Here is a 24,262-nt window from a genome sequence, read left to right on the forward strand (position 1 = left end):
TTGATATAAGCATATATAAATCTAAGCGTATATACAATATAGAGATATACTTCAAATTCTTCAGGATTTTTGCCTTGGGGTGACACTGAAAAAATATGTCCAGTCAGACTAAGTTTTTAAGGTACTGCTGATGGAAAATAAAGTTCATTTGTTAGCATTTGTAATAAAGGAGGAAATGAAGTTCATGATTTAAAACAGGTGAACATTGTTAAATTAAAGCCCTGTGATGACGTTTTATAATCTAAGTAAAATAAAGAGCTGTTGTAAACTGGCAGGTCCTATAATCATTGCCTAGGGAAGGTTGCGTGGGAGCTAGCGTGCTGTGAGTGGGACTGCTTACTAACGCCCACGCTCAGGACAAGAAGGTCATCGATATTCCTTGTGCTTTGTTGAAATAAATAGAATCCACCAAAACATAAGATATGAAGAGATGAGCAGTTCTGGCTTGTGTGTGAATTCTGTGGTGAGACAGGATGCAGAATGTTCAGGATGGGCTTGGGAAGGTGAGGACTCACGTTCAGCTACTCACATTCCCCTGCGGTGCTCGTGGAACTGCTGGCTCCAAGGGACCTTCTGCAGAGACTCCCAGCTCAGCTCCCCTCAACGTAGCACTCTTACTCCATGGTAAAGGATACAAGTGATTATTAAATAATAATTGCCTATAATAATTTCCTGACATGCTGGCAGCAGCACATGATGCCAAGAAGTCTCTTTATCCACACCTTATTAACATGGAGGCTAGAATGTGGCTTGCAGTATCCTAAGCGTCTCATCTCAATCTGTCAGATACTAAATAGATGCTCAAAAATATTTCATCATTTTTCTTTAGCATTAGCATTCAGATACATTGGAGAATCTTCATTTAAACCACTGATTAACCCCTAAGTCATGAGGGGTAATGCACCTTTCAGGATTATCATTAGGAACAATGCAACACTACTGCTTTTCTCTATGTATTTTCTATGTAGATTTAGAGAAAGACAAGGACCTCTCAATTACTCGCTGTCTTACGGAGCAATTGCTGTGTTTGTGGAAGGCAGGCTGGCAATTCCAGCAGGATTCAGGCCTTAGTTCTTAAGTCCTTGGTTTTAACCTGTGTTGGTGTCAGTGATGCAACTCAGCACCACCTGGATTCACATCCCCACCTCCACCTTGCTGCCTGTGCAATGCAAGGTGCAAAGTCGGCAGCAGCCTGCGGCACCAGATGTGCTTCAGGAGCTGTTTTATACTGCCCAGCCACCAAACAAGTGTTACCAGCACCAGAAAACTAGTTCTGTCACCCCTGTAGTGGTGACACATGATAGTCCAGAACAGACAAAGGTGACTGAAGATATCCACATATTTGATACCTAACATACGCTCTCCAAAGGTGCTGCCATCTCTCCCTTACCTAAGGATTTTTGTACTCTGAGTGTTAGGATTTGTGCATTGCAATGAAACGAAAGGCTAGAGGTGAATACCCAGTTCTGTTTAGGTACTGCTTGAATCTTTCTACACCCTGTTTCACAGCAGATGTTCTGCTGCTGCAGGTGATTTTCCTATCTGCAGTACAAAGCCTGGCTTTCATTAGCGGTTTTGAGTAGCAGCTCCCAGCTCACCAGCAGGCAGCTATGCAGGCATTGATAAATTCCTTCTCTGCAGTTATTTACACTGTTAATAAATTAAATGAAAATGTGACAAAAACTCTAACAAGTAATGCCTGACATACACTCCCACAGCATTTCAATAAAACAGCAGAGGAAAAAAATTCGGAATAAAAATATGACTGTGTGGGTCACCTGTTGCTGTTTAAAAGCCATTTTAAATGCGCCAGTAAAGCGCCATTTTAACAGATGTTGCATTCACAGTAGGTTAGATACTAAACCTGCATTAGAAACCACAAGTGGAAGCAATATTGAAGGTCAGTGTTGGGCTATGTGACAAGGTGGTCATGGAGCTCAGCCTGGTCAGCTCAAGGGTAATGGAGATTTTCCCCACCCTTCAGAGCTGAAAGGAGTAATCGAGCACAAAGGCAAGTCTTTAGTAATGTGCAAAGCTCACACTAACACACTGAGAATTGTGCTGTGATATGAGAAACACAGAGCCCAACCAAGTATGTACTTCAATGGGATTATTTGTGCCCTTGAGGTCAAGCTGCAGCCAAACAATTTACTGGAGCAAAGCTTTAAATAGTGCTGTACAGTTGTACATGAACAAGTAAAGGATTTTGGTTTTTTCTGAGAAAAGGATTTCAGAAAGGTGCAAGAGGATCCAGAGCTTTTTGCTTCCTTGGGTGTGTCTGACATTGGGAGGCCTTGCTTGCTGGAACAACCTCTGTGGGATTCCCTGTGCCAGGACCCTCGGGATATGCCCGGGTCATGTAGCAGTATTAAATACTGTAAAATGCAACAGTTGAAGGACGTAGAAAAAATACCAACCTCACAGTCTTGTGAGCTGTCCGCAACTCACACAAAACTTGCTATTCTTAGATACCTCAGTTAGCAAAATCATACCTTCACTATACCTTTTTGTTCCCTGCTTTATCTTGTCAGTACAAAAACAGGTACAGTAAGAGCATTTTTCAGACATGGATAGTTTCTCTTCACATCCAAAAGGAAAGTCCTGCCAAGCTCACTCTGCTTAGGAGACCATGAATATGAAAGATTTGGAAGAGGTTTGAAACTCAACGTCTTCAGCTCCTTCCTGGAAAGACTCATGCAAACCTAGTCAGGTAAATTTTACTAGTAAAGATTCAGTGCTAAAAGCAACACACACACATGGAGGGTATTTTATTTAGAAGGCCAAGCTTTTATTAAATGAACCAGATGTCACAAGTTAATATTTGCAGTTGTCTTGAGAGTTGGGGAAAATCAGGGCAGCTACAGGAGCAGTAGAGTAATAGGCAATGGAAGTGGCAAATTTACCCTTGATACTTTTGTTTAATCAGGCAACTCTGTAATAACTGTAACTTTCAAAGTGTCATAATCATGAAATCAGTTGCCTAGAATGCGCCTATGACTCGTTGCCCTGGAGCGTTCTAATGGTCATTACACCAAAGGTAAACCTACATCAGACAGAACTGCCGTCAAGGTATCAATCTGTTCCATACCAAACAGCAAAAACCTCACTATTTTATTATTCGGTCAGGAAAAAAATGTGTCACTTAGTATGCCAGACAAGTTGCCTACCCAAGGTAGGAGTTACTTAGGAGCCTTTGTCACTTGGCTTCTTCTTGCTTGTCTTCTCTATCGTCGTCTCCACAATCATCGCTGTCTCCTCGTAACTCTGAATTCTGTCATCTGAAAATTTCTCAATGGACTCCACCACTTCAACCTTCTCATAGCTGAGGGAACTGGGCAGACTTGGTTCCCTGAACAGAAGGTCTTGCTTCTCTTCTCTGTCAGCCTCTGCCTCTTGAAGGACTCCTGGCTCTGCTGTACTTATCAGACTAGGGGGAGGGGCAGTCTCAGGCTCACATATGTCTGGATACTTTGGGGCTTGCTCCATTTTTCCTGTTATTTTTTTACCCCATTCAAGCAGTTCTTCCTTCTCTTCTTCTTTGAGTTTTTCTGGGTATGGGAACTCTTCCCGCCTTTCACAGATATCCCCTTTCCCTCTTTCAGATGGCTCGGCAGGTTCTGGCAGCTCTGGTATTGGTGCCACATCACCACTGATCGTTACCTTCCCATTGCTGGTGGAAACAGTGATCCCTGCCCCAGCGGGGATGGAGGAAGGCAAGAAGCAAGGGTCTTTGTAACTCCCTTCCCCTGTTACCAGCACGTAACGCCCTTTGCCATAAGAATCAGGTTTAGGTTCTGGTTTCTTGTAGACTTTTATTTTCTCCCTCACAATGTTACACAATTTATCAAAGGCTTTACTTATCTGAGCTCCATCAGGCATATCCTCTGGGACCTTCTCTTTTTCCACAGATTCAAATTCGTCCCGCCCAGGTTCACATATGATCGTGCTTTCATGCTTAAAATTGAATTGATCTTTCTCAAAACCCTCCAGAATGCCTTCGTGCATTTTTTCAGGTGAGAGACCATCAGTTATATCTTTAGATGTGATCTCCTTTTTCCTGGAAATTTTCTTTGTCAGAGCTTTTTGTCTGGGCTTTGCACTGGCAATATCTTGCATAGCCTGGGTGATATCTACAGAAAATAAAACAAAGCAAACAACAAACAATACTGACACAGCTGCTGAAAAGGGCACCCTCATGGCTGACTAGCTGGACTGAAGGCAACAGCAAGTGTGAGGCTATCTTCCATCTGCACTTCAGAAAGTGTTGTCTTTAGCTTGGGATACTGTGGCCACTTTTGCACCTGTGACAGGCACTTTCCTACACACTTTGAAGACATGGCAACTTTGCATACAAAAAAAGGCAGCTGAATAAAACATTCACCTACCAACACTATCTTAATGTTCAATAGGTACATTTAGAGCTTCAGAGTGCAGCAGGGCTCAGCAATTACTTCTCAGACATCTCAGCAGAGTTTGGTTCCAATAACTAGACAAAGAAACTAGTCTCCCAATACAGATATCAAGGCGCCCAAGCTTAGTGACACCCCAGCAATAGGACTACATAGAAAAAGTTTGTCTGCTGAGTTACAGCTCCAGAGGCTGCTTTAGTTGGGAGCAGTGGGGAAGGAAAATCATATTTAAAAGATTTCCCCCCAACACAGGGTTGCTGGGTAGAAGGTCCCCAGGCCTGGCCATAAAGGTGAGGATTATCACCATCTCGTGTTTTCTGAAGCCTGGCTTTCTGCTGAGCTCCCTGAGCGTATCACCCACACCTGTGGTATCTCCCACCATGGGGAATGCCAGGAGTCTGGATCCCAGCGGCTGAGCCAGGCACCCCACGTGCGGCACAGCCAGATGCAGGGAGGTGAATCGGGAGGGAGTGGGTGACCCTAGGAGCAGAGAGGTACAAGGCAGCTGCCTAGCCGGCGTGCAGCTCTTCGGAGCTGTATTTCGGCACTGCCTGAGCACTGATGTGCAGCCTTAGGCCCACGTGGAGGGGAAACCTGCAGCTGCTATTTCTGATTTCTTCAGCAGTCACTAACCACAAACCCTGTGCTATTTCAGCAGCAGGAGCACAGGCAGCCTCTTGATTGCCATCGCATGAACAGCTAGAGCAAAGGGAGGCAGAAAAATCGATAGTAGGAATTATTGGAAAACAAGGACAGATACTAAGATGCTTTCCTGAAGGCAACAGCACTTAACCAGTGCCATGAAACAAGCATGCATCAAGCCAGCATACAAAAACAGTTCTTTCTATGGTTTCAGGTGTCCTTCTGACTTTGCTTACTTTTGCAATTTACTATTTAGCCCATCAACAGAGTGAAGCAGTGGCTTTGTTTGTGGTTTTGGCCTTTGTGGCTTGTCCTACAGCGAGCTGAGGTAAGCTGAAATCATCTTGCTTATTTAGCAAACTAAGTCAGACTGTCACGGCTGGTGTTAATAAGGGAGACAAATAAAAATCCAGCTTCAAATATAATAATGTGACTCCTGACAGACACAGAAGAACATATCACAGGTTTACCTCTTCCCCTCGGAGCTTGAGTCTGGACAGGTCTGTAGATCTGCGTGAAGAGTGTGACTGGAGTTCCCACTATGGCAGAATTTAACCTGATGGGGAAGATGCGTGTTCAGTCAGACCTCTGCCCCTCACTGCCACCAAGAGCAAGGGAAGTTGCACAGAATAAAGCAAGGAGGTTAAACAAATGCATTCCTCTGTGCTGATGAGCTAGTGGACCATGATGTGAGGTTGCCCCTTGTCCGGGGAAAATAAACATCACAGCTTTTTCCACATCCCCCATCCTTCTGCTGGGGGAAAATATACTTTCCCCCAGCAGAAGTCCAGGCATGCCCTGGTACACTGGGCAAATTACAATTAATTAAAAACAACACCAACAGCAAAACGCTATTAGAGCAGCAAGTCTGCCATTTCCCACACAACTGAGCGGGTGCCTGTGCCTTTCCCTTTCCTCAGGCTCCCTCTCCTGTTCCAGGTGGTCTCTGCACTAGCTCCCTCCAGCTCCGTGCTAGGAGCCTGCACAGAGCAGAGTGCCCAAGGGAAAACTTAACACCCTCTTTATGAAAGAATACCACTGATGGGCCAGAGGAGAAGGTGGTGAAAAAAAAGATACAGTTCATTTTCCTTTTTCAGTGTTTCAAGAGTGTATCCTGTTGACAAGGGGGGAAAAGAAAATCTTACCAAGTCCCTAAATTCTGCAAAATGAGAATAAAGACTTGAAATGCCAATGAAAAGCTAATCATCTTGTGATGATTTCCTCTTTGACAAGGGAATCACAAATAAAAATGTGAGATCCTGTGTTTTTTTGAGCCTGCCAGTGAATGGGATAGCTCTTGGCTTCAGTTCACATGGGTCGCATGCAGCAGCACCCAGCCCAGCACTGTGAAAGGACACAAGGGTGCAGCTGCCAAGCCTCTAAGCTCATTGATTATCATCATGATCTCTTCATGGTTTCTTTGAAGAGAAATGGCTGAGTGCCTAGGAAGAAATACACTATCCTTTGCCCTCGCATCCACTTTCCAACATAGGTGAAAAATCTACAGCACAAGACCGTTTTCTCCAAGGAAAAAAAAAAAGAGATCTAGATTCTCCCATGGTCAAGGTTCTTAGAGTTATCTGTTTTCTCCGAGACATCTTAAATGGATTTGATTTTTTCAAAGAATGAAGGACTGTCACATCAATCATGAACATCCCAATTGCTTTGGAGGTGTCACTGTGTGTATTCCCCACATCCCATTGTCACTTCACAAGCTCTAGCCAATAAAATATGACATTTGGGCGCATTTACAATACTTCCTGCAGAGGAAGCATTGAAAACATGCATGAAGCATTGAAAAAAGCATGAAGGTATGAAAACTGGCCAGTCTCCCTTGGAAAATATTTGTGGCATCAGTGGTATTAACAGTAAAATGAGATCCTGGCCTCTATGTAAAACACAGGTACAATTCCCATGGCTTCTCCAGTTTGCTCTATGAAATCCAGAAATTGAAAGATTTTTTTTTTCCTCTGGAAGGAGGATATACAAACATTTTGTAGACCCACATCTAGATCCGTGTATGTTAACCCAGAACAGATGTGCATGTTTTCACCTTAAGTGCAGCGAATTGCCTCGATCAGATATTCCTAATTAGAAAGCTCAGTGTCCAAAACCAGATGCCAGAAGTTAGATGAAACAATCTATTTCCCAGCATTAATCTTCCTATGTAAAATACCACACTGTCTATTAATGAGTGTCTTTCTTCTGCATCTTCTGGACCACCCAGAGCTGCATTTTTGGCCCTTCAGGGGTCTGACTCTCCTGCATTTGTCTGCCCAAGCTGTTCTGCACACAGCTGTGAAAGGTCCTCCCGGTTCCTCTTGCAATGCTAACAGCTGACATGAGAGGGTGCTGGTTTCCCTTTGGTAAACTGTGTCTCATCTACACACAAATTTCCTGGAAATCTGTTCTGTGCTTTCCCTCTGCTTGTCTAAAGAGTGAGATTGTGATGAAGAATGCTTAGCTATTACAGAACTGCTGCCATATGTGAGCCCCGCAGGACAAGCCTCCCTCAGATGTGCCCTCAAGAGGCACTAATACTTGTGCAACCAGCTGCAGCTGCATGTGCTGAGCTGCATGTTGGCTTGAGAGATGCAGCAGCTACGTGTGAGCACTGTGATGCTGCAGCTTCCTAGCCATGAAGACACTCAATTTGCTCTCGTTTGTACCTGACCTTCATGCACTGAAGTGGGGAGAGTAAATAAAAAGACCATGGAAAGGAGAAGCACAAAGTGTCCCTCAGCCTTTGCTTGGCAATGACTTGAATGGATTTTGACTCCATTTCAGTGTTTTCCATTGGGAAACTAGTGGTGGGTTGAAATGTCCATAACCATAGATGGGTTGAATACAGAGATCTGGCCTTACCTGCTGTCCTCTGTCTCAATGATGCGTTTGTACCGTTCCAACTCATTCTCCAGGGACTGCTGGTAGACTGCCAGCTGCCGACAGTCAGTTGTGTACTTCTCCAAGATCCTCTCAGCATCTTCTATCCCCTTCCTAAGATTTTCAATCTGCTCATTGTAGAGCTGAATTTCATCATCATAACTCTCCTGGGTGTTTTTTATCACTTGCTCCAGCATGGCTGTCTGGTAAAGAAAGTTGGTGGGTAAAAGAGAGTCTGAAACTATTTTGTGTTCCTATTTCATACCTAGCCTAGAACCATTGTGAAATGCATGACAGATTATATCAAGATGCTAAAGCAAGAAGGGCATTCAGCTTACGAGGCAGCAGGTTGCTACAATACATATGATCATCTTTCTCAGGGATGCAGAGAACTGTGCTCAAATAACTCGTCTTCTCAGTTTCATGGCATTTGACTAGTTATTCACAATCCATAAAAACAAACAAACAAGAAACCCTACTTATTCCAAGGTTCTTCTTCCACAATAAAGAGTACAGGACCATCATGAACCAAAAATAATGCTGGGAGGCAAAAAAGCAGCTGTGATGTCTCCTCTGTGCAGCAGGGAGCTGGCTGGTGTCACATCATGCAGCAGCCAGAGCGCTGCATGTGGGGTCTTACCTGGCAAAAGAGTAGCCTCCCTCCTGGAAGCATGCAGCAAATGTTTAACCAGGAAGATGTACATGGGCAAAACCAGTTCTTCCTTAACTGTGGTCTGCAGACCAAGCACTGAGAGCTAAGGGTTTTTTTTTTTTAATAAATAAAAAGTTTCCCTTGTGAAGTTAATTCCTTGCCTTTTTGAGTGTAGCAATAAGAAAAAAAGAAACTTCTGGGCAGCAAGGCCTAAACACCAGACATTAGACTGTAGATTAACCAGGAGGTGGCAGTGAAAGCAATGGAAAGAACTTGTGCCTGTAAATCTGCTCTCATTTTCTTCTGCTATTCTTTTTTGCTATTTATTATAGTTTCTTTATCATTTGGGACTCGTTTTCCCCTTTCAGACAGCTTTTAAAGAAAAGTACTCACGAAAAGCTAATGGGGCAATAAATAGCTAATGGATTCTTTAATAATTGATTTATTTCTATATGTTACAGCCAAGCGTTTCAAAAACCTTTTAAGAGCTTAAATCTAGGAGACTAAGTCCCTTGCCATTAATTTGGTAATATTCCAGTTTAAAGTGTGTCCACACCTTCCTAACATGTTGTGGTCAAAAGGTAGATCCCAAGGTCTACCAAGGGGTAGACCCTTTGCAAAGGTGGTTCTCATGCCCAGAAGCAGGAGAAAAAAGGCCCTAGGATGTGCCTCAATCTTCAGTGACAGAAGGAAGTAATTGGCTTGTGAAGTTATTCCTCTCTTGTAATCTCAATGCATTATAATAAATCAATTAAAATCAATTAAATAAATGGAACCTTAAGATTCACTTTTGAAATTAGCATGATTAATTCCCCAAATAGTGCCTTTCAAAAGTTGATTTTCCTCCCCTGTATAGATGTACGCCGTATAGATTGTTGTTCTTCCCTGGGTGCACACATACTTTTCACCAAATCATCAGACATGAAAAAGAAACAAGAGGAAAAGACGGAGAGGAAGCACCATCCCAATGTACCCTCCCTGGAAAAGTTACCCTCAGGAAGTCAGATCTCCTGATATGGCTGTCGGGAGGGGTCTAGAATCTCCTCAGGGTCTTTCATGACTGTTTACCCTCCCCTAATAGACGTGAAAGCTGATGGTACGAAGGTGGCTGCACTTGCAGAGCCTAAGGATTCTCCATCCCATCTCCTGAAAAAAAATTCACCGCACAGAGGTAGTTCCGACATCCTCCATTGCGGAGAATTTCCTATCCTTATAGCCCCTGGCTACTTCTCTGTGTCTCTCCCTGCCTCTCTTCTCGCCTGCATCACACTCTCATTTGTGTTTGCCAAGACCCCAATATAGGCTACACAAGTTGAGTTTATGGGAGTCATAGTTAAGAGTTTATGGCTAATTGTGATGGTACCTCTGTCTGCAGCTTGTATTTCTGAGTCTGTAATTGGCAAAGAATGGTCTTGTACTCCTCCAGCTGACTCTGCAGAATGGGGATTCTCCTCTCGGCTATTAGCTTTTCCTGATTGAGAAAAAACAACGTGTATGGCAGAAAAAAAGTATGTATGATGCATTCTTTAAAAGTATCTAAAGAAGTTCTACTGCAGGAAATAAACCAAAAGACAGAATCACGAAAACCCTTGTAGCACAACTTTAAGAATTAAAAATATCAGAAGGCAGCACTGTACAAGTGCAACATGCTGAAAATAGATCCTATAGCAACAACTATTCATATCATTTTCAAACAAATAAATATTCTTGGCATGCCTACTTACATTGGTGAGAAGCTGCCAACTCATCATCCAGGCTGTACCAATTTATCTGACTTTCAAATTTTCACCACATCTTGTTCCCTCAGGACAAAGTCTCCTTTAACTAAACTTCTTCGTATTTCCTCCCACCTCCTCCTCAAATAGGAAGCATAACTACCTCAGCTACTTTTGATCTAGATATTTTAATCATGTGTAATATACTCTGTAATGCACTTGACGGAAAGCTGTTTTTCTTCTCCTGATCATTTTAGTTTTCTAAAGCTACAATTAATTTTTCTCTAGGGATCACTTAGCATTCAATATTTACAGTTGCAATTCTCTTCTTGTCTTGGAGCGGGAGTTAGCTAGAGGATCTGAGATACTTTAGGAATAAACCTTGACTCTTTCTTAATTGATGTGAACTGTGCAGCATGTATTTACAGACTGGAAATCTTACTTCAGTTATGCCAGCAGTTATAGGGGACACACGAGGGGTCGTCTGGATAATCTGCTGTAAGATATTGACGTAGGTCTGAATTTCCATAAGATTCTGTTGTGAAATAAAAATAATTTACATTAGAAATTGCTATAACAAGTAATCCTTTTTAATGTTCTACATATCAGGGGCTAATTTCTTGCTATTTATTTCTTTCGACATATATAATTTTAGGTCAGGTTCAGACATGGACTTTTGCACGCAGTCCTAGGCCTGAATTCATCTGTACGTTGTGCTAACATTTTAGTCATGCTGAGAGGATACTACAGATGTTTGCCTAAAAGACAACATGCTTCACATCCTTTAAAGATTATGTGATTTGTGGTTTTACAAGAGATTTTTGAAATGATGACCACAAATACCTTCACAAGCAGCTCAGAAAAATAACTTTTATCACTGTGACTATGCTCAGCAAAACCAAGAGCTGTCTCTCCATTCCTTCCTGTAGCCACAAGCAGCAAGAAGATGGAGCACAGTTTGTTCCATGGTTTGCCACAGAAACCAAATGAATGAAAGTCTTTTCTTCCAAGAGCGGCAAAGATCAAATATCAGCCTGATATGAAACCCCACAACTCTCTGGAAGGGAGAAGGAAGGAGGTGCTTTTATTAATTAGAAGTTGGCTACATCTCACCCTTGTAGCCACAGACTTATTACTGGAATGTCCCTGTCCAGAAAACGGGACATTAGGAAAGCAACGGCTGCTTAGCATGCCATAACAAGACAGTTCAACCAACACAGTGGGTTGTATCATGGTAATAGGCCAACAGAACCATAACACTGCTGCAGCCATAGACACTGGACCCTGAGTCAGTCTGGACACCTGCAACCAGCTACCAGCTGGGCTCAAATCCCAGCTGCTGTGCCCAGTGAAATTATATAACACTATATTTACCCACCAGAACACATACCTGACGTACTTTTATTGGCCACTATAACAGATCATGAATAAGGACAAAGCTTTACATCTCTCTCTAGAAAGACATAAAGATGGCATAGTCACCCACTTACCTTCTTGTATCTATCCTTTGTAGCATTAATGTCATCTTGCAGGAACTGGGATTCAATCTGTAGTTCCAGGTTGCACAGCAAAGCTTCATCGGCTTCCTGCAACGCAGATATATGGGACATGTTCAGCACTTAGGCCAGATAGCCAAGAACACCACTTACACATGGTTTGTTTTACACGTGTGCAACCTGCATAGAGTACTAAAGACTCCTGGAAGAAAAAAGCACTATGAAATCAACTAAAAACAGAAACTTTATACACTGTGTTCTCCCATTTTAAACACTTTTTTTTTTTCTGCCCAGATATAATTTATGATGTAGTTCAGTAATGGCACTATCAAAATATGTTTACCGTATGATTTACGAGTGCTGGGAGCCAAGTAACAGACACTGCGCAATGCCAGCTTTTCAGGCTGAAGTTTGCAGTGGTGTTCTGAATTTGGAACATATGACATTAATGAAATCTTGCACTAATTTCTCCAGTTTGTGGTAGAAGTGGATGTATCTTGACAGCTTTTTAACATGCAAAATAATAATTGATAAAAACCTAAACTGGTCCCTTCACTATCTTTATGGCCTTTCACAGAAGCTTAGGGATTACAGCATCTCTCACATGAGGAAAGGCTGACACATCTGTGTCAAGCCCATAACCTAAAACAAAGGCAGAAACAAAAACCCCTGGGATAAGAAGGAGAGACCTCCGCCAGCACCACCCTTGACATCTTGATGTTGCTTCTGAGAACATGATATGAAAATAAACAAACAAACAAAAAGATTTAAAGATGTCTCTTCAAAATACTGTAAATATGTCCCAGTGAATGGACCACGGTTTGCAAATTGAACACTAAAATACATGGACGCAGCAGATGACTGATAGGAAAGGATTTTTCTTCTTTCACATGCACACCAGGCACTATTGAAAAATGTGAAACTGTTTGCTGTTTTCATTATGCTGTTGAGTCCCTTAGCCCCGCTTGCTGACACGCCATGAAGCCATTCATGGGCTCACTCTGCTCTGAAGCCAGCAACTGCATTGTGAGCAAAGCAGCTAACTCAGCCAGACCAGGACCAGAAAATTCAGAGACAGTCATCAGGAATGCATGTTGCTTTGCTGCAGTACATTGGCACCCTATTCAGAGAAAGATCAGCATGACAATGACAGTTATGTGCTTTGGGGGGGGAGTCTGCAAGCCCCTAGATGTTAGCAATAAGCAATTCTTTCTGCATATACCAGCATTCATTTTTCCAGATGTTTCTCCAAAGGCAAAAAAAACTTCTCCCTTTTTCTCTGCTTTAAATAAATCAGCTTCATTAATGATGCTCTGTACCAAAACATTTCCATGCTTATACTTTTTCTTCTTTATTTTACAGTATTTGCTATTAACTTGGGGAAAAAAAAGAATCTGCCTTAGATGATGATTCCAAAATGTTGATCTATGTGATTAAGCGGCATTTGCTAGCATTTACCATGGGAGAGAAAACTCTTAGACCTGTGCATAACCATTGCTTTCTGATTTTCTTGATTGATTTCCCCCCACCAGTTGAAAAGGCTTGAGTTTCTATTCACACATGCATATTTCAGTCACATCTTAGACATTCTGCAGGAAATTAGCTGTGTTCTGTCCTTCTGCTGAAAGTCTCTTTATCTATGACTTGAACTCTACACACTAGATATGGGATTTGAGCACACACTGATGGATGGAAAATATGAAGTATGAAAGTTAATGTGTCAACTCCAGGTACTTTACCTTCCATCTCTAAGAAGATATTTTTACCAATCCATCTTTTAAAGCAGAAACTTAGCCAGTTGTCATGCCTTATTGCCGACGTGCAGCAAGACACAAACTATTTGTACAATGGTTTCCTTACTATAAACTACTCTATACTGCAAGAATGATAAACACAGGCAGGCAACACCCGGTGTACTAAGACCCATTTTCTTTCCCGCAATAAAGCAGCACATTATGGTTGATGGATGGTAAGTTTTATGCTTAAGCTACATCTGGAGGTGTGAACCTGCCCTGAACAAAATGTTGGTGCAAACATCTGTGGGAACACTGGAACAGGCTGCCCATAGAGGCTGTGCAGTCTCCTTCTCTGGAGATCTTCAAAACCCGCTTGGACGCAGTCCTGTGCCACGTGCTCTAGGTGACGCTGCATGTGCAGCAGGGTTGGACTAGATGACCTCTAGAGGTCCCTTCCAAATTTAAGCATTCTATGAAATCCCACGACTCACATTCCTCCTCACTGAGCTTGGTCCTGCATATCAGCCCAGCATGGGCAATGACCCAGAATCAGTCACCCCACTGTACTGAGCTACCGAAAGTGGTAGTTTGGTCTCATGAGAGCTCAAGCAGGCAGTCTAGGCTCAGCCTTGGATAAACCACCAGCAGCTCAGGATCTAGCTGTGCCTGGTCAAATGAATCCTCCTTTCTTTAGCTGCCAATTGACTGAAGGGAGGGATGAAAATTGGCCCACCAGCTCCAACTATTGCAGGATTTATATCCAGGTGATCTTGCCTCAAAAATATTTTTAAAAGTTGCAGGATATCCAAGAAACCCACTTCCATGCTGGCCAATGATGCAGGATCCCTAGAGCTCACTGAAGAAGGAAACACAATAATACACTTTATAAATATACATAATATATATAGGTATATATACAAGTACAAATCTCTGAAAAGAAACCTTTGTTCAGGCAGAACAGATCCTGCCATTTGTACAGAGGAAAAAAAAAATCTCTATTTAATCCACCAGCAATTGTCTTCCAACTCCAAAGATGAAAGGTAAACTGTAGAAAATTGAAATGATAAAAGACATAATACAATTTTTTTCTCTGAGATAAAAGCTAACAGCAAATAAAGATGAACCAGGTTTTCTCATTTTCAGAGACCTTATCTGGAAGCTTTCCTTTAAGCCTTTTTATTATTTATTTTTCTCCCTACAGGACTAGTTCAGTAAAGGGCAACTCCTCAAAATCTCTGTCCACCTTTTCATTGAGCTGAGAGCAAATCAGAGGGTGTTACAGCTCTTTTTTGTTTGGAAACCTGATTAGAAACTGAGGATTAATGCTATGCAGGGCTGACCACATGCAGTAAGGGACAGAGGAACTTTGAGAAGCATGGGACTTCAAGATTTTTGACATGACCAGCAACTGTCACCATACTGATTCTACACTAAGAAAAAAGAATTATATATATAAAAGCTATTTTTATATAAAAAGCTATTTATATATAAAGAATTACATGCAAAAAGTTATTTAGTGCCCTAACATGTTTTCTCTACCCACATTTCAGACTGTTGTATATGTGTATATGGTGTACAATGTTAGTAGGACTAAGTTCTCTAAATTGTCTCCTTCTATCTTAATGTGTAGACTCAAACTCACGCACAGAGGAGTTGTCTTCTGAGTAAGAAAAGAGTTATTAAAGGAACCTAAATATGTTCCAGATCTTCAGCAAGAGTCAACTGGCAAATTTCACACTGAGGCAGTGATACTGATATTTCAACTCCAAGTCCCCAAATCAAAGCTGGAGACATTTGGTACCAACCTAAAGTTTGTAATAACCTAAAGCTGTCTTACGAAATACATCATACTGCTCCCTAGCCTTGAAAAATACATGAAGTCCTAAGCAGGGCTAAGGGTGTGAGCTGTGGACACCAGAGATCAGTGGTTCAATGCTCTCTTGCAAACCTCTCCCAGACAGCAAGAGCTTCATGTCTCAAAGGTGGCTGGTTGTAAAAACCTTTATGAAAACAGTGCATATTTCTCTGTGAGCCAGGCAGTGCAAGCAGGCATTGTTCCCACTGTGATACTTCACCTGGATCTCTTCAAGACACTATCCAAAGACGCAGAGGCTTAGCTGGCATCTGGAGAACAAAATTAAGCAGACTGTTGGCATGAAGAGATTCTAGGAATGGGCTGGATTCTTAGGGCAAAGACTAATAATTTTGTGCTTTATGGAACAAAAACACAGATTCAGGGTATGGTAACCAGCTGGAATCCTTCAACGGTTTCCAGTTCCAATATCACAGGAACTCCTTCTTGGGCAGAGGAGGAGAGTCTTGTCATGATGGTTTGCAATGGGTTTAGAAGTCACCAGTAAATAAGGCATTGCTTAAAGAAGCCCAAAGGGTTTATCAGCTGATAGGAAAGAAATTTTAAATCCATACTCTTCATCTGCTATTCATCTTAAGTTTGTCTTTTCCTTATAGCAGCTTACTAAAACCAAAGAAGTCCCACTATAAAGAATTGCTGCACTCTTCTGATGACCTCAGCAGCACTTCTGTAAAACAGAATTTTCCTCTTGGTAGTATCATCATCACACCTTATTAAACTAAATATATCTGGGTGCTTGATAATTAGATATTAATGCAGTCAATATTTAATGTGGATACAGTAAAGGTGGGGTGGAATAATCTTTCATGACTCCTGGGGTGTTTTTTGAGGATTGGAGGAGATAGAGGGAAGAATTCAAAAATGCTTGTCTAAAAAGTGAGACATATTCCCAAAATATCTTGAAGAAAAAATGATGGAGACATTTTTCTTTTTCATTTCCCAGACTCACCTTATTAAGACGTTGAAGGGTTTCTTTTAGCCTCTGCTGATACTCACATTCATTTTTGTACCTGCAAGTAGGACAAAGAAGATAAAGTTGACTGCCTTATCCTCCTGCAAACTATATTTTCATCTCTAATATCATGCACAATATATGCACCACACTTAGGCAGAATATGAATCTTGAAATGGCCCAAAATATTTACTTATGCAATACTTCCATGCTTTTTTGGTCCCAGATTTTAAGTGCAGTTCCAGAACTGACTAGTTTCTTCTGGTTATATATCAAAAAGAATGCCATATTTTTGCTATATTTTTTACCATAAATTATTTACAATAAAAATGCACTGGTTTAATACTGGAGGACTGTCATTGCCATTCCTCAGTGGTTACTATGTTGTTATTTGCTTCATTGGCACATCAGCAAGTAATTACTTTGCACTTGGTTTTCTAGCATTCCTGTTATTGTTCAATAACCATTTTAATGGCAGAGACATTAAATATAGAAGCAGCAATTTCACATATTGATTGTATATGAATAATGATATATTAGGCTATTCTGATGGATGAAGTTTTGTGCCCTCTTTTATATCAAATCACATTTTAGTTTGGTTAAAATCATGTGCAAGTCTTAGCAAAGAGTGTATTTAACTAAATCTTCTTATGCATTCATAAAATGTTCATAAGGAGTGTGCAATGTACAAATTTCTATATTGAGTGAATAATGAATGTACCCTGTGTTTCTCGCTGAAATGAAGAACCATGGCACATAGTTTTTAAGAGTCTTGGCTCTGCATTTACATGTTAGTTAGAATTATCTTCTTCCTTTTAGGAATCCTTTTAGGGAAAGGCCGAAAAACTTTCAAGCTGATGTCTTCTAATTTCTTTAATTATTACCACAAAATAAGTTTGTTCTTGTCTATCTTCTGAAGCCACTGATGAAGACCAGACATTCTAGTGGCTTGTGAGGAACTTGCTCCAGTCAATACTCAGCTCTTCTAATTCACTGAGTAAACAGATCAAGGAGCAAACTGAAGTAGTCATGTTACCCTCTTTTTTTTCTTTTTTTTTTTCTTATTAGTATTATAGCCTGAAGAATGAACAACTGTTATTTCCATATCTTTCAACATAGTCAGGAAAGTTGAAAAGATCTAGTGCTCATCATCTACTACTCCAATTTAGATAAAATATTCTGATGGCCAAGTCACTCTTGTATTTAAGATTGTCTTGTGAAATAACTTTGACATATCTGTTTGCACTGTCTCCATTTATAGATGTGTGAATCAGTGGTTTTCAGACAACTTGCCTCTTGCATGTACCTTGATTGTTTGGAATTCTTCAACTGAAAATGATCTTAGGCTTCTTACATCTTTTGTACAAACTGGTGTAACATGGGGTTTGCTTCCAAGGTGTGCAACTAAGGATATTCAGCTTATAAAGTGAGATTCCATATGTAGCTGTGATTTATCAAGGAGTGATGTCCAACAAATTTTTGATGTTAAAGATTTTTTTGCATGCCATTCACAGCAAGTAATTTATTAACATTGATGCATTCTGGCCACCAGGCAAGAATGAAGCAGTTTGTGGAAGGTCCCGAAATCAAACACATAGCTAGAGTAAATGATTGGGTTTACCATCCTAGGAAGATACAACCACCCAATACAGTCAGGATCTAAATCTCAGCTGTAATGTCATTCAGTCCTGCTGAAATCTGGTTAGCTGCTAGGTCCTCAGTGCATTTTTTTGGAGTAGTAGTAGTAGTTTTAAGGTGTGGTAATGCTTTTTTTTATTACTGGGTTCAGAAAAGGAGTATTAATTGTATCTGGCAAAGGCGAAAACTAGGGCAATAGAGGTGGCTCCCTGTTTTAAACAAAACAGAACGGAGCTTTAAGGGTTCTACTCCAAAAAGAAAAGAACTACTCCTAGTAGTGCTCAGAGGCCAGATGCTCAATTCTTGGTCCAATTCTGTGTTAAGGCTGGTGTACTATAAAGCGATGCCATAGTGTTACCTCTCCATTGACCCTTACTGAAGTCTTCCAGATGGGTACTAATTCTTTTGGCTTGCCAAAACATGAGACAAAGTCTCCACAACGTGGACCCAGGAGCAGAGGAGGTGTTAGCCCCCAGTTGGTCAAAGCAGCAAAGGCAGCACTGAGGCTGGATTAGGGCTCTTCTGGTTTGCCCCACCTATGTGTAGCTCTAAAGTGTGCCCCGCTAACCTGAGCACAGCCACGCAGTACAGAGTAGAGAACCGAGGGCCAGCCTCGGGATCTAGCAACTTCCAGGGAATTATGGCACATACAAACCCCACAAAATCAGCACCGAATGAATGTTGAATGAAATGATCAATTAGTAAGACTTTTAATTTCTGAGGTTAATTAAACCTGTTCATTCAAGCTCACTAAAATCTAGGTTCCAGCATTTTTCTGGATATCACACAGAGAAATACAACCATTTCAAGTTTCCCACAGAATAACATAAATTTGCTACAATAATGATGCTCAATAAAATTAGCATAATTAGTCTTTTTATGAGCTGCATTCTAACAATTCCTAGCGATAATTTTTGCAGCTTCAAGAGAAATAAATTTCCACTGATAAATATCCTGAATTATTTATGTTAATGTCAAGAGCTATGAAAATGGCTACAAAGGATTTAAAAATAAATTTGGGCATAAGATCCATTTTACAGTGGTTCATGCATATTTAAATTTACAGACACAGTAGTTCCAGGCCCTATTGTGTTTAAATGGAGCTTTAGAAGGTCTAGATAAAATTATTTTTAAAATTCCCAAATTGTGAATGAAGTGTAAGTAATGGGACGCCAGAGCTAAATTCTTTGTGTTAGTGGAAGGCATGGACATTTGCCAGTTAATACATACACAATGCAGTAAACAATTCCGTTAATCCATTCCCTACCAGGATCTCTGGACATTATCTTACATGTAATAATATGGTGAGGTTTTCACCATATAAGAAAATGTATTGCTAAAGTGGAAAGATTAGTTTTAGGGACAGCTTCAGAACAGAAATTTAATGAATGTTACATATGCCCCATGGCTGCTTTCCTATTCCCTTACTTGAAGGTTCCCTTCACATACTTACATTTTACCTGTTACCTAATGGATTAGCCTAGATGGTGAACTTAAGTTTCTTCCACAATTTCTGGTTTGTAGCACTTCAGAAGTTCACTCTATTTAGTGTAGCTGCAGCACTACTCTTTTATGAACAAAGCACTCTTTCTTACTTCACACTTAAGGAAGAAATACTTCATATTTTCACATAAGGCAAAATATATATGCTATATAAAATATCAAAAATAGACTGGCTAATCGGCTTCCACTGATTCTGAGAGAAGCATAGGGTTGAAACCTTCTAAAAATTCAAACTTGCAGCTGCATTAAAAATACTATTTAAATAAATACATAATGTGCATATATTTGCAGTCCTGTCTAGTTTTCCAGTTTAGGATGATCACCCATCTTATACCATCTTACTGGATAAACTTACTCCTTCATAAAAAGTCAAAGAGTTAGTGATCCCTGAATTCCCCCTTTACATGGGGGCGTAGGCCTTAAGCAGACCTTCAATGCAGGAATAATTCTGATTTCAGCAGCACATGGAAGGGCCCTAAAATGTCATGAGATCTCCCATATCTAGTTGAGAGAGCTTATTTATAATTTAAAGTATAAATATCAAAATACCTTTGAGCTAAAAACAGGAGAGAAGGCAGAGAGCAGGATGTCAGAGCATTGGCCTGATTTTATATCTGCATCTCAGAAACTAACCAAATTCTTTCCAGAAGAAAATTTCATGTCTGTTTTCAGATCAGATTCAGCAGTTTCAAGGAGAAAAAAAATGGAATAAAACAAAACCCACAAAACCCAAATTCACTACATGATATAAACTAAATACAAATTGGTTTGTAAGGAGTTACTGTCATTATGTTATAGCATCCCTGTGTAACATTAATTTTTAACTTTTAAGTTGTGTTGGCTTAGAGGTAACTAAGGTCTCCTTTTACTTTCCATTTTTGCTTATGGCTGCTGAGCGTACATCCTAGGGCCAGAAATATAAACAGTTATTTGCAGGAATGCCGCTGTGTGCTCTTTGAAGAGGTTGTCACAAGAGCTGCGTTGACAAGTGAATGTTATTCAGAATGGGTTAAGAAGACTATTGCACATTTAGTTCTTCCAGATGGAATTATAAGTACATGTTCAGTAGGGCACATTATTATTTCTCTTGATCTGATAGTTTACTTCCAAAGTTTCGCAGCACATGTTTAGTCTGCAAGACCAGACACAGTCTAGTTTTTCTAAGTCACTTACTTAAACTAAAAAAAAAAAAAAAAAACTTCTCTGTCTTTCCTCCACATTTTCTCTATCCTGATTTTTTTACTCCCTATTTAGAATTCATGTAAAGCGCCTGTAATGAAAGCAAATGACCATGTGTCAGATAATTAATCCTATCAATGGGTGAGAGTATACAGGCACAAAACACTCAAGTATCAACAGGAATCCATTATAAGCTTGTCACTGCTAATTTTTTCATGTTGGTTTCAGACTACATCTTGAAATTAGATTTTATCTTAGAGATAGAATTGTGTATTTCACTGCACCATTTTTGTTCCTGAAACACTCCAGACAGATAGGACATTTTCGCTGAGACACATACTACTTCTTCATATTTCTCTACAGTTTGATTTATACACATATTTTCTGTTAACATGCAGCTAGGCATTCATGTGTTCATGTGCTGAGTCCAGTCAAAATCTCATGGACACTGTAATAGAAATGTATGAACAAGTATCAGAGTAGACAGTCAAATTATAGCATTGATTCATAGCTGAAATTCATGCTTAAAATTATTTGAATAGGAATATAATCAGGCTATTATTCAGTAACATTGAGTTAGTTAATCACTAACAGTCGACAATTTCAAGCATTAATTCTCATTGCACCTGGCTGTGCTGCTCTCTACTTTCAAATGAAAGAGGGAGATCACAGTTTGGTTATTTTTGTATCTGGGGCATAGCTCAGAGCTCCCATTGACTGTTAGTGTGGTGAAGTCTGGTGAGCTGAGGTTGAGATACTATTTTTTCTTTTTATTTTTTAGCTGGCTCATTCTCCTGTTTCAAATTGTGAGGTGGTCCCATGAGTAGCTGTGGCAGCACAGTGGGCAGGCAGTTTTTCAGCTGGGCTTGGAAGAAGAGGATGAAAATATTTTAAGTCTGTATAGCTGCTGATTCCAATATATCATCAAACCATGGCCTAAAGAGACATACGGCCTTAATACCAGTTATCTCACATCTCTTTTTTTGCTGGTTTCAGTTACAAGTCTGAATACGAAGAGACACCATCCACGCCAGAGAAGCAGCTAACTAGCAAAGAGCACAGTGGAAACAATATCCCCGGTCCAGAAACAATATCCCCAGTTTCCCCTGTGGAAACAATATCCCATAATCCAGAGCCACATCCTTCCCAAGGGGCCGCCCTGGCTCCCACTGATTTGCTTGCTTGAAAGCATGGGGATTTCACAACAGCAGCTGGGCTTCATTTTCTTGTCAATGCCCTGCTCTGACTGCTACTGAGCCCTGTATGCATGCTGCTATCAACCACTGCTTCCCTTGGGCAACCGGGCAAGGGCTCCTACCCTGTAGCATCTGCTACCTACCACAGGAGATGAGCCGACCCTGTAGTCCCCGTGGCCTTACTTGTTGCTGTACTCGTCAAGCATGCGCTGGGCATCCTTCTCCTCACGCTCCAGCTTGGCTCGATCGGATGACAGCTCCCTCATACGCTGGCGGTTGAACTCAATCTGCCCAGCAAAGGCCTCGTCCAAGCCCACCAGCTCGTCCATGCGCTGGAAACTCTCCAGCTGCTTCCGCAGGATGGTGTTGCGCTGCTCAAGCACACGGGCCCGGTTGATGTAGCTGGCAAAGCGCTCGTTGAGCTCCTGCAGGTTCTCCAGGCCCTGGGCCTGGGCCAAGCTGTCGAACTCGGGGGTTCCCCGCAGCTCATCATAGGCGTCAGAACGCTCATATTTCTCCTTGCGCACTTCGCGAAGGAAGCTGCTCCGGTACATGGCTTCGGGGAGGCCGTGGGACCCTGTGCTCCCCTCCTGTGCACGTGTCCCTCTCTCCAGTTTGGGTCTGAAGGATGCCTGGGAGGCTCGGTGGGGAAGAAAAGGACATAATCAGCCCCCGGGTGATTAGGATTTGACTGTGGGGCCCTTGTGGCACTTGATGCACCATCCACTGCCCTGGGCTAAATAAAACCCCATAGCCCCGCCTCGGTGCTGCCTTTCCATACTGTCAGCAGTTTGGAAGAGCAAAGGGGAGGGCAGAGGGGCTTCTTTTCAAGCGTTGCAATTGTGAACAGTCAAGACAAAAGAGCTACATCCAGCCTCAGCTCTGCAGATTAAAATCTCATCCGCAGACAACAAAACGGGCGCTTTGCAGTTTCAGGGGCCCAGCTCAAAGCCTTTGATGGCTGTCCTGTGGGGGAGAGATTTGTTCCATTTCATTGTCAGAAGGTAGCATACAGGGTCCTTTTGCTGAGCCAGGTTTTTGTCATGAGTGGACAACCACAACTCTGAACAGCTGAATTTTTTTTTTTTTGGACAGTTTTGCAGTTGTTCAGGAGGAATCGATGGGATACAAAAAAAGTCAGTGTAACTCCTGCTCAAAGCATAAAATTTGGTCATTCGATTCACACATACTTCTCTGCTTCAGCCTTTTCTGCAGGTTATTTGTACTAGGTGTGAAGGGCATCAAAGCAGAAAACACATGGTGGAACTGAAAGCCCCATGTTTAAGTGGATTCTGCTGGGAAGCAAATTTCTTTGGGGACAGCTATGCATCATGTGCTCTCAAGTAACTTGGCCCACATACCTTATGATCCCATGGCGAGCTTGCTTCATCCTTTCTTCCTTCCTTCCTCCCTTCTTTCCTTCCTTCCATTCCCATCCCCATAAAGGTTTCTCATTCAATGCCATTCCCTGAGATGGCCAGAGAACTTTGAATTCTCTGTAAGTGCTGGATGTATATGCTTTAGTATGTTGTTTTGATTTTTATTAATCTTTCCCTTGGCAAAATATTTTCGCACACCTGTTCTTCCAGAAGCGTCCCTACTCTCACAGTCAGAAAGCCCAACACCAACAGAGTCCAATATTGAGATTATCTCTGTTAATAATTACTTTACACAATAGTCACCATTTTTAATAAAGACATCCAAATTGAACCTTAATTTGAACTTTAATGGAGAGTGGCATCATTAATAAAGATGCAAAAGGATAAGAATGAAACTAAGTGCTCAGATGGCTGTAGAATCTGGATTTTGCATTACTGTGTCTTTATCTAAAATAACAAGATAAAAAATAACGAAAAAAAATTAGCAGTTTTCTGCGGCACCTTGTGAAGGAGCGGACTCAGTCCTTCTGTTCCTTCATTAGGTATGGGAACTACTTCGTTAGTTCCCAGCCGCTTACCTCTTTCAAGAGGCTTTTAGTGCATGCACAAAGGACACTTCCTTTCAGCATGATCCTTACGCTTCCTTTCAGCGTGAATCCCGGAGTTTAGCTGCGTGGTGCAGCCGGAAAGACAGCTAGTCTTCGAGCCCCACATTGGACACCATTTGCAGGCATATTGAGGACCAGGGCCTCTGTGATGGTGAGCCACAAACCTTTAAGGCTAAACACAACTTACACAGTTTCCGATCCTGAAGCAGCCCCCGCCCTGCCTGGGCAGCACACAGAGCCCAGCAACCCAACCAGCCAATCAGGCAGGGGATCACGCGCAGACCGCACATGAGGCCGCCCAATGAGCTGCCTGGTCACGCGCCCGCCATGTGGCTGCAGCTCCCGCCTCTCCTGCTCAGATCCCCCATCTGGACACTGCTTGGCACCGGCCCCGAGCTGAC

The 24,262-nt window shown here is 41.6% G+C and overlaps 1 protein-coding gene across 1 annotated transcript; it reads right to left on the minus strand.

Annotated features, from left to right (window-relative positions):
* Positions 1-3,183: 3,183 nt before the first annotated feature.
* On the minus strand, positions 3,184-22,428 carry BFSP1 (beaded filament structural protein 1). The gene is made up of 8 exons (XM_010211388.2): positions 22,058-22,428; positions 16,356-16,416; positions 11,792-11,887; positions 10,744-10,836; positions 9,950-10,057; positions 7,917-8,137; positions 5,522-5,607; positions 3,184-4,130 (listed from the first exon to the last, which is right to left on the minus strand). The coding sequence occupies exons 1-8, from the start codon at positions 22,426-22,428 to the stop codon at positions 3,184-3,186; spliced, it is 1,983 nt and encodes a 660-aa protein (XP_010209690.1).
* Positions 22,429-24,262: the final 1,834 nt, after the last annotated feature.

Source organism: Tinamus guttatus, unplaced genomic scaffold (assembly GCF_059628265.1).
Source record: "Tinamus guttatus ecotype Peru unplaced genomic scaffold, ASM5962826v1 Tinamus_guttatus_pri_ptg000090l, whole genome shotgun sequence".
Taxonomy (NCBI): Eukaryota; Metazoa; Chordata; class Aves; order Tinamiformes; family Tinamidae; genus Tinamus; species Tinamus guttatus.